The sequence below is a fragment of the Physcomitrium patens genome, chromosome 1 (assembly GCF_059467195.1).
Source record: "Physcomitrium patens ecotype Gransden chromosome 1, ASM5946719v1, whole genome shotgun sequence".
Classification (NCBI taxonomy): domain Eukaryota; kingdom Viridiplantae; phylum Streptophyta; class Bryopsida; order Funariales; family Funariaceae; genus Physcomitrium; species Physcomitrium patens.
In genome coordinates, this window is record NC_143410.1 from 5,559,904 (window position 1) to 5,570,390 (window position 10,487).

A 10,487-nucleotide genomic window follows, 5' to 3' on the forward strand; every position below is an offset into this window, starting at 1 on the left:
ACCTGCTTTTATGCACAAATAATAGAAAATAAAATGCTTTGTTACATTTTGTAAAATTTCTGACATTCTTAGATGATATAAGTTTCATTCTTTAAAATTTAACAGCACGTACTATTTTTAATTTTTAATTCTAAGGATTTTGATTTAAGTGTCACATATCATGATCTGCAATTATTTGTATTTTTCATCTGCCGTAATTTTAATGTACTCTAATTATAATAAATATAAGCCAAATAAATTCAACGGAAGATTAATAAATTGTTTGAACACCTGAGGTATTATGGAAGAAATCTTTTCGACATCTGTTCTCATACTAGCACTATGCCATTTTCAAATGTTCCTTCCAATCTTCTTCATGTAATTTCTGATCAAATATTTGCTTGTATTTTATGAAAGGTACATTTTGAAGAGTGTATATTTGATGGTGTGTCATTCTTGTGCATTTTTCATCTTTACGCCTATAATAATATAATCCATATCCATTAGGTGATTTAAAACAGAACTTTACGACTGCTTTCTGTAGTGAGTACATCCTAAGTTGTAATCGTCTTAAATTTCCACGCTTAAGCACCATAGTACATGAAACTTGAGAGCCATTATAAACTGCACACTTAACTAGATAAAAAGTCACTACAACTAGCTTCAAGTCTCCTCCTAGATTTACAGGTTTAGGACTTTTTGGGTGGTGGGTTATGTACAAAGTTAACACCTTTCTCAATGCTTTGGCGAAGCTCTGGTTTCAATTTCTCTATACCCTCCCTGCAAAACCACCACAAATTTCTCACATCAGCGTGTGCTGGTATATTTAGAATCATACAACCTTTGCAGATGCAGCATAAAATGCTTTGTCTGACTGGATGTGTCTCGAAGTCTCGCGCAGTCGAGGCATTTTTGTCAATCTCCATTACTGATCATATGGTTCTTGAATTCCACTGTATGGTCACTAGAACTCAGAACACCACATAAACATATTACCAAAGGAATGGAATTAAAAAAGTGTGCGCAAAGGATGTGAAACTTTTCACCTTTCATGGTGATTCAGCGGTCCAACAGGAAAGATCTCCTCAATACCCTCACGCCCAATCCTCACCTTTGTTGCGAAAAAGGGCAGTTCAGTCACCTGCACACAAGGAATTGCTGTTATTATAATAACACAAAAGCGTGCAGAAGTACGTTTCATGAGACATGTCCATGAACACGAGGAGTTGCCATCAGACAAACACAAACAAGCAAGACTGTGACGTAGTCTAGTACATCTGACTCCGCATTATGTGCTGAAATACGGACAAACCTCCATCTGAAAATGTAATGCTACTGAAGGTTCTTGCAAAATATGCAAGTATTCCAATGTAACGTTGATGTAATAGGTTAGAGTGGTCATTTCGTACCTCAGAAGCAACATAAGCACACTCAATGATGCCAGACTCTCCTTGTAATGCACGTAGACAGGATTGCGCAAACTCAGCAGCCGCATACGCCTTAACAGAGCAACATGAACAAGGATCAGTAAGACACGAGGGTGGCGCAGTTATTGCAATCTCACGCAGGTGCTCAGCACATGTTTCTACGTGACATTTACCCCATAGAATTCTTACGAGACAAAGAAATATTTGTGAGGCAACTCTTAAATTCGAGTAGCATAAGGATTCCTTGAACTCAGATGAGGGTTCGGAAAAGATCGAGCAGAACTTGAAAATACACACTAACACTACAGAACCCTTGCATTTGAGGTTTACAAAAGAGTAATTTGCAGAGTGATCCTAATTAGTAGAAGCAAAAGTAACATGTCTATTATGCACAGGTATAAACGACAAACTTGTTATTAAATAACAGTTCCCGTTGATGAGGTTGCCTGATGAGCTTACCATGGACAAAGTTGCAGATCCTGTTCCTGCTTTAGCCTGTTATGAATAATCCAGAGTCAACTCGCTGGTATTTATTCAAACACTATGTAATTCAATCGTAGAATAGAATGCTCAACATCAAAAAATAAACATAGTGGCCAAAAATATTGAGTGGTCATGTGCATTTTTACCTCAACCACTTCAGTTCCTCCATTCTGAATACGGTTGGTCAAGTATGCCACTTCCTTGTCTGTGAAGGTAAATTGGGGGGTCACCTGAATAACACCCAATTAATGTAACGCGTGTGAGCGACATGACCTCACAATGTAGTTTCTGTTGAATTACATACAAATAAGCAAGAATAGATGAAAGCTACAAAGATTGAGTTCACGAGTCATTGAGACAAAAAGAAAAGAAAAGAAAAGAAACAACAACAATAAGACCTCCTCGGTATCTCACCTGAGACAAGATGGGCAGGATGGTAATACCAGCATGTCCACCAAGCACTGGCACATCCACGGTTTTAGGATCCACGCCAATAACCTCAGCCTGCACAAGTGTAGAACTGCTAAGCTTAGCTTGATGCGGACTTTCTACAGCTTACACACAACACCTAAAAACCATTAAACCCACTGTGTTCTACTTTTGAGTTCCAGACTATCCAAACCTGGTTTACAAGAAAAATGGATCCTACAAATAGAGAATTTAGAAAGTAACACCTTGTTCGAATATAACGTTCGAGTTTTCAACCCGTTTCTCCATATAATCAGGCACAGTAGCCTACTCGTTCAACGATAAAACAAGCAAAATAAACAGAACCTTACCACAAAAGTGTTGGCCCGAACGACATCCAGAGTGGTAACTCCGAAGAGGCGCTTAGGGTCGTATACACCAGCCAGCTTCAGCACCTCAGCAGCAATGGGGACGGTGGAGTTCACAGGGTTGCTGATGATGTTGATGAATGCTCGCGGGCAGTGCTTTGCACAACCTTCGATCAAAGTACGCACAATACCTGCATTGATGTTGAACAAATCGTCTCTTGTCATACCTGGTTTTCGTGGCACTCCAGCAGGAATGATGACCAAGTCCATTCCGGTCAAAGCAGGCCCCAATTGGTCATTGCCAAGAAATCCTCGCACCTCCAAAAAAACAAAGAGGTGCACTTATGTAAGTTCAGGAGCCAATGAACCAGCCAACGTTAGTGATGTCAATATCGTAATGCCAAAACGTTCCTTAAAAACAAAGCACTGAAGCTTGAACAGAAGAACTTGGCACTACAAATTAGAGACTTAAAAACAACTTGTGCAATTCAGTTAGAGTATGAAGATGGAGAATGTGGTAGGAGATAATACCACAGCAGACGTATTGGTGTGGCTCAAGTCAGCAACAACTCCAGGGGTGTTGAAAACATCGTACAAATGGAGAGTGGACACTAGGGGGTGCATCTTCATAAGCAGCGACAAGGGCTGCCCGATTCCTCCGGCTGCTCCTAGCACCGCCACTTTGAATCCTGGAGCTGCACCCCGTGCACGAGTAGGCTCCCTCTCTAACCCAACCATGCTGTTTCCCTGCAATCAATTCCATCTCATCAACGCAAGCATCTAACTCCACAAATCCACCGGAATACTTCCCTCCATGAAAGCAATCCAGACAATAACCTCCTCAAAAGAAACGAACACCACCTCACTGATAGATAGCAAAATGAGGCCGCAGTAATGGATTGTGAAAGCTTCACGAACAGACCACAAAAATAAATAAATAAATAAGTAAAAACAGACACCCCATCACGTCCAAACACCCCCCCCCCCCTGGATCTCACTACACACAACTTCCACAAACCAAGACCAGAAGACCTCGGAATTGTCTGTAAAAATTCGCCTCACCTCCGGCGCTCTCATGTGCGAGGCAATTCGCGCCATCCTCACTTGCGCACGCGCGTTAGCTTCCTCCATGGCTGCAACTTTCCTAATGCAGGGTCGTAGAGCTTTGTCGAATTAGCTGCTGCAGTATAATTTCTCACTTGCTTTCAAGCCAGACCTCGGGCACGGTCACGGGCCGAGAAAAGACCCACTCCCAGTGAAGAGGGTCCTTTCGACGCGGCTGGATCCAGCGGCGAGGAGCTGGTTGGGATGGCGTCGGTGGCGGAGATGCGTCCGTTTACCATCCTCAGCTGGTCTTTAGAAGAGAGCCTTGCAAATTCTTCTGGTCCTCAGCCCCCAATTTGAGAGGACCATCATAATGCCCCACTCTATCTCTCTTTTCTGTACGTTCCTCTGTGCGTTGTACCCAATCTCGCGGAGCCGCTGCATCGTTCGGAGAATTTCGACAAGTGTCGGTAATGCGGGTGGAGCATGCACCTCGCTGCAAGAATCTTCCTGTTTAGAGTTTCGAAGTGAATGCTATAAACAAAACCGATTGATTTTGGTGGCATCCTTGGAAACACTGGAAACCCACAATTTATGGCTTTGCACTGCTTGAAACAAATCTCTTAACATTCTAGGGTGGTCATTAAAGTGGATCCAATTTAAGCACACTTTTATCCTGTTTCACGGCCAGAGTAGGTAGAACTCCCGTCCGGCCCAATCCTGTCTTCTCCTTACAGTGGGTAGAAGCACCCACGGAGCAGCAGTCTATTTGAACAAAGTCATTCAATATGGTAGTTGGGGACCTTCAATGGTGACCCTCTAATTGTGAAAGTGAGTCATTGTATGTCATGAAAGTATTCCAGTAAAATGAAACAGGTAAAGGGTCCCATAGTTGCGGTATTGTGGAACGTCATGGGTAGAGTTAAAGTCCTATTTCTGTAGAGAGCATGTCCCAAAATATTAAACTTGTTGAATCGATAAATTTTACTGAGGAAATATTTCACATTACATTCTCGATGTCAAAAAATGATTTCATGTACCAATTCTTAGAATATACATGCACATGAGCTGGTAAAAGACGCAAAGGAGAACTTTACAAGACTGCATCAAGTGTTTTATGTGCCGGAGGCTGCGGTCCATCAATGCTATAGCAAGATGGATCTATTCTGCCAATCAATGGTTGTCGAATGTCAGGTTCCTTCTCCAATGAACCAAGGGGGTCTGTCACAACTACTATGGTTTCATTCTCGCATCCAGATTCTTCAATCGCGGTGCGGAGAGCATCCCTCGCTATTCGAGTAATCAATATACCCACCACAACTGCACACACGTTTAGAAATGGTTAGTGTGTTGTGATGTAATGATCTGAACTTCAAGAACACTTCAGTGATAAACGACTTCAATTACTAGTCCAGAAGAAAGACCTACTTGTGGCCAAGAGACCAACTCCCAGCACGATCTGTGAACAGAGACAAGCGCAAACGTGGGTTAGAATACTTGTGTCAATGTGACACTTGTCGAGAAACAGGTCATTTAGAGGTGCGGTAGGCAAAAGTATCAAGCTATTTAAATTATCGAACTTCCTATTAAATCTTGTAGACCAAAATCACCAACACCAAGCATCATCTCCCAGACTTTTTCCATTCCTCAGCTCAGAATCACGACCTTTTTGAGCTAGTCATTACGCATACCAATTTTTACTAGTGTGCTAAATACTTACTAAGCGGGAATTGGTAATATGAGCTCCATCGTGGCTGATATCTGCAATGTCTTTGATTGTTGTCCCCACGTACACAAAAGCGAGTGTCATAGGCTATGGATGCAAGGCAATGAAGACAACGTATCAGATTAATCTTCATTTCATCAACAAGTTGGGGTACTCACCAAGGACTAATACAAGTCGAGACAAAACTAGCACCGATGTCGAGCAGGTGTAAGTTCAATTGCTCATCTATAGATGAGCTAGCGCAAATTATATCAAGAAGAAAGAAAGAAAGAACAAAAATCAAACAAAAGAAATATCGAAATAGGTCTATGATCGGAATGGCACTAACCAATACGACACTAATACCCTACATAACGAAAATTCCATCCGTCAGCGTTCAAAACAAAAACCTAACCATGTCTTACATTGAAAGTCACATGCAGAATCAGAACTTGCATTAACAAAAAGCATAATAGGACATACCATCACTCCAAACCAGGTTGCAATGATGTAGGTCGTGTTACTAATAGGAGTGACGGACAATAGATAGTTCAGCACATTGAAAGGTAGAAGAGGCACAAGTCGTAACAACAGCACAATCTGTACAAATGAACAAACCAAAGCATGTGAGATAAATCTAACGTTCAGATGATCCTTTCCGAACTTCACTTGCAGATGCACTCATGTATTCACTTTTACAAGCATCAAGGCGAAACAAAACTAAATAAATAAATAAAAATGAAAAATTCTGCTAATGTAACTGAAATAATATACAGGAGTCGTATCAATGACGCACCCTAGCATGCTCAGATACATACCACAAGTAGAAAAATAAAACTGCACATACCTTAAAACCAGATTTACGAACAGCTATGGCAATAGCCTGAAATTGAGGATAATCCTTAAGCTTCGAGGTTACGTACGTCCTTCCGACCTGCAATTACATGGTGAACCATGAAACGGCTTCGAATATTATCTTATTACAAAAGGACAAACAGTTTGTAGCAAGTGCATGGAGTAATGAAGAGAGAATTTCTCTCAAAAGTTTTATTCAATAGTTTATTAAATCTGAAATACTATGGTCATGCGCAAGCGGAAACCATACCAGATAAAGAAACATGTTTCATTCATAGCCTGAAACGGAAATAGACAATATTGGGCCCCTAACGATTGATCACAATATCAGTTATGACCTTCGCTATGTTATCTATATCACCAATCTCAATGTCAATACTCAATAGGTCGATCGTTTTATAAGCGCATCCAGAGTCAGACAATGAAATGTTTCAAGTGCGAAAAGTGTTCTCACCGTTCTGCCAACTAAAAAGGCAGCAGTCGCCCCCAAGGTCGATCCAATAGAGTCCGTAACAAATCCAACCGCCAACCCAAATAAATAACCTCCTCCTAGCTGCTCAAATCAGAACCAGTTTAGCAAGAATTATTGAAGAATAAGTTAGACTGTAAACGCATTTAGCCAAACGCGATGACAATCTAAGTCATTTCCGTCCACAACGAAAGCTCTACTCCCAATTTCCCAACAACTGCTTAATAGCCAAATATGATATTCTAGTGCTGGAATTTGTAGCGTGAGAGATTTTCTCGTGCCTTCCGGATAATACTCCCATCAAATATATAATGCCTCTGAACAAGTTGAAGTGGGACACATGTGATACACCTCATACATGACGTCTAGGCTTCACAGTGGTAGTTCTTCATGAAAGTTTTGAATGAGAAAATAGAAATACCGTGAGGATCGACGCTGGAATAGCCAAGACTGAGCATGGAACGTATGCCAGTGCCCTGCAAAAGCCACATGCATCAAGTTAGGGTACCGATATGATACGACCTGCAATAGTAGGACAAGATGCAAATACGACAAGTAACAGTAGCCAAGTCAGCTCACAAGATAATTGGACCCCACGCGCCAGCATCATCTTGCACCCAGAGCAGAAATCGCTTCAATGTCTGCATAAATATTAAATCAAGTGATTGTCAACCCGTGCATGCAAAATCACTATCTAAAAAATTCAACTGTAATCAAGAATATGAGAGGTGAACCAATAAATGGGGAAAAGATAGGCTGCGCATATTTGTAAGCTTGGTAGCTAGTCTGTAGAAGCTATGACATTCAAAGACCACTCATGTATGAAGCTTCGCCTACTAGAGATTGAGAATCACTTGCATTTTGAAAGATACGAAGAATAAGATGGAAAATGATATGGACATAACATCGAAATATTACCCCTTCAATATAGTGGGAGAATTGAGGAAACTGTGCGCTAGCACCAATGATAAGAACAATAAAAATAGTAGCTAGTAATAGTCGCCACACTCTCGTGGATAAGCTCACTCGCCACCGCCGTCCCTTCCGACCAATGTCCAATGCTGGACGTTTCCCCGCCAGATAAGGGCGGAGTTTAACTGAAGTCACCATCTTCACGACCTTCATGTACAGATCGATATTCCGCTTCGCATTCGAATTTTAAAACAGCGTGTCGATATATACTCCAATATGCTTGCTATCATCCAATTTATTGGAAAAGCACGGATTCTTCACTGCTTTGAAAACCCGATAACTTGGACAACCACTCAGCCTAAAACACTTAAAATTTGAATTTCTCTCCTCTTGAAACGTAAAATTCAGCTTCAAAATCCTGGGTATCATTTATTGCAATTCCTCGCTCCAAAGAGGCAAGGACCTCAATGCAGTACCCCTATCTTCATACCGAGAATCGAACATCTATAGAATTGCAAGCTCGCGAAGTATCACATCATCAAACCTCCTTTTCTTTCATTTCTTCAGTGCTAAAACATTATGCAATTGATGAAAGCACTCGAATACAATATACATACTTCAAATCTTTCAGCATAATCACGAGAGAATCGAAATTTTGAGTGAACAAGTTCTAGATCGCAAAACGGTAAAGCAACAATTCATCCAGACACCAAAAAACGTGCCCACGCTAGCGCCACTCTGTATTAAATTCAACCCCTGATTCCAGCATCATGTTGCTAACCCTGCAAAAAGACAAACTCCGATTAACACAAAAACATCCTTCTCTATGTATGAGCTGCAACCACAACCATCAGAACAACAATGCCCACTTCTCTCTCTCTCTCTCTCTCTCTCTCTCTCTCTCCAACTGAGGAACAAATCCACGAACCACCCGAAGAAGCTCTTACCTGACATCTGCACCGACAAAATTTCCCACACCGATCGACCTTCCAAGCAACCTCAGAGATCGCGCAAGTAAAAAGCGATCGTTCCACAAAACGCATCGCCACTCTAATGGAATCATCACCAACCGCTTCTTGCCATCCCGGTCCAATCCCTTAGACTCTCGGAGACAGAGAAGACACGGATCCAAATACCACGATTTCAAAGGGTGAATGAAGCAGACAGAGAGTCCAAATCGTGCGCACTTTTCCCAACCGATCCGAGGATTTGACTTACTCTAACACACAACCTAGTAAGTGAGAAAAACTGAAACCCTAACATCTGCGAAAAAGGAGTGGGAATGAGCTGTGAAGGCGAGAGGACTGTAGCCGCATAATCATCAGCCGGCAAGCACGATGCGATTCTCTGCTGTGGCTGCAGCACCACGACGCCTTCGTCGACGTGAGGTCGCGGCACATTTCTGCCTCGAAGCTGCCATGGCCTCGATGCTGCAGCAGCAGCAGCGTCCTCGCCATGGCAGGCGCAAAAGCTCCGCCGCCGAAAAAGCTCCGCTGGAAAGTTTCCGAAAGTTACCTTGTCAATAAAGCCCGGGAATGGTAGGGCCCGCGCTGCCAGGTAGACCTTTTTGGGGAGAGGAATTGGCGGGAGGTCTCTCCCCACTTCGTCTACGTGGACCATTCAAATTAAGTATTGTTATTCAGATTGAAACATTTACTGTCCTCGTTTTGTAAGTTTAATAAAAGTGATTAATCATATTAGAGCACTGTTTTAATTATTGAGTATAAGTTGCCACCATGTATGTATGTATGTGTACATATATATATATATATATATATATATATGTTTTTAATGTTTCATGCAAAAAGAAACAATACCAACCATACAATTATGCTACAGTCATTGAAGTATAAAATATTATTGATCTTATTCAAGGTCAGAATTTTAACTAATATATCTGGATAGTATACTATCCTTGCAATTGAAAAAATATATATATATATATATATTATGGTTAGAATTATTTTTTATTTCACGTTTAGAAATTTTCTGATCTGTGTGATGACTATTCATTTGTATAGCTTATGTAAGGTATTATGGTGTACATGAAACAAATTTTTGATGTGAAGTTTGAATAAGCTTTAGTAGTTTATATATTTATAAAATAGAAGTAATAAACGATTGCTTTATTTTCCAGATCATAATTATCAAAATGAAAAAGCAAAAAAAAATTATAGAAGGTAAAAAGTTTAAAAATAATAAATAATATAAAAAAAAAAACGTGTAGTTTTAAACATTATTGATCAACATTAATCTTTGTTGCCCTTGATATGTTTCTTTTTTCAATTTTCTTTGAGTCGGTGGATCATCTAAAAATTAAAAGTACTTTATACTTAATTAAATTCCAGTTAAATAAGTTTCATACATAGGTTATTAAAACACAAGAACTGGGTTGTGATTTTGAAAATTTGAATTCTTATGGGTATGAATATTCAATCATGTCTTCATGACTTTCATCATATCATCTTCTAACACATGGAGTTATGTATGATCATTCTTTATTTTTCACTTATAAGTATATATATATATATATATATATATAACAAATTAGAAGATAAACTAGAGGAGACAAAAACCATCTCTAATTAGCTGCATATCTCATTGTTTTCATCAAAAGTGAAGCAAATATGAAGAACACTAGGTATGGAGCTCAAAAGCACCACAATGTGGGACAACATGTATCATGGAGTTTCACGTCATATGAAGCTTCAAACAAAAGATTAATTTACAACAAGTAGTTTATAATGTTTTTTTGTGGCCAACAACATGCATTTCCACGAATATATATATATATATATATATCAACACATTTAATATAGTATGGGGCGTATCACTAA

At 40.1% G+C, this 10,487-nt stretch overlaps 2 protein-coding genes across 2 annotated transcripts; both read right to left on the minus strand.

The window, feature by feature from the left end:
• Positions 1 to 534: 534 nt before the first annotated feature.
• Positions 535 to 3,832, minus strand: LOC112283037 (malate dehydrogenase, glyoxysomal). The gene is made up of 9 exons (XM_024521335.3): positions 3,728 to 3,832; positions 3,197 to 3,412; positions 2,669 to 2,983; positions 2,304 to 2,393; positions 2,036 to 2,119; positions 1,866 to 1,901; positions 1,389 to 1,478; positions 1,026 to 1,120; positions 535 to 759 (listed from the first exon to the last, which is right to left on the minus strand). Exons 1-9 carry the CDS (start codon positions 3,794 to 3,796, stop codon positions 669 to 671), a joined length of 1,086 nt encoding a protein of 361 aa, XP_024377103.1. The 5' UTR covers positions 3,797 to 3,832; the 3' UTR covers positions 535 to 668.
• An 837-nt stretch (positions 3,833 to 4,669) lies between these two features.
• Positions 4,670 to 9,134, minus strand: LOC112283053 (uncharacterized). The gene is made up of 10 exons (XM_024521336.3): positions 8,598 to 9,134; positions 7,657 to 8,432; positions 7,318 to 7,379; positions 7,160 to 7,214; positions 6,724 to 6,822; positions 6,262 to 6,348; positions 5,898 to 6,014; positions 5,430 to 5,522; positions 5,138 to 5,168; positions 4,670 to 5,029 (listed from the first exon to the last, which is right to left on the minus strand). Exons 2-10 carry the CDS (start codon positions 7,861 to 7,863, stop codon positions 4,803 to 4,805), a joined length of 978 nt encoding a protein of 325 aa, XP_024377104.1. The 5' UTR covers positions 7,864 to 8,432; positions 8,598 to 9,134; the 3' UTR covers positions 4,670 to 4,802.
• Between the last annotated feature and the right edge of the window lie 1,353 nt (positions 9,135 to 10,487).

Bases quoted from the DNA above. Each gene is read 5' to 3' on its own strand.
- LOC112283053 (XM_024521336.3), bottom strand. From the start codon at position 7,863: ATGAAGGTCGTGAAGATGGTGACTTCAGTTAAACTCCGCCCTTATCTG. The intron at 6,349-6,723 runs GTGAGAACACTT...ATGTAATTGCAG, and splicing joins CCTTTTTAGTTGGCAGAACG to GTCGGAAGGACGTACGTAAC. The intron at 5,030-5,137 runs GTAGGTCTTTCT...ACGTGTGTGCAG, and splicing joins AGTTGGTCTCTTGGCCACAA to TTGTGGTGGGTATATTGATT.
- LOC112283037 (XM_024521335.3), bottom strand. From the start codon at position 3,796: ATGGAGGAAGCTAACGCGCGTGCGCAAGTGAGGATGGCGCGAATTGCC. The intron at 3,413-3,727 runs GTGAGGCGAATT...AATTGATTGCAG, and splicing joins CGCACATGAGAGCGCCGGAG to GGAAACAGCATGGTTGGGTT. The intron at 2,984-3,196 runs GTATTATCTCCT...GTTTTTTTGGAG, and splicing joins ACACCAATACGTCTGCTGTG to GTGCGAGGATTTCTTGGCAA.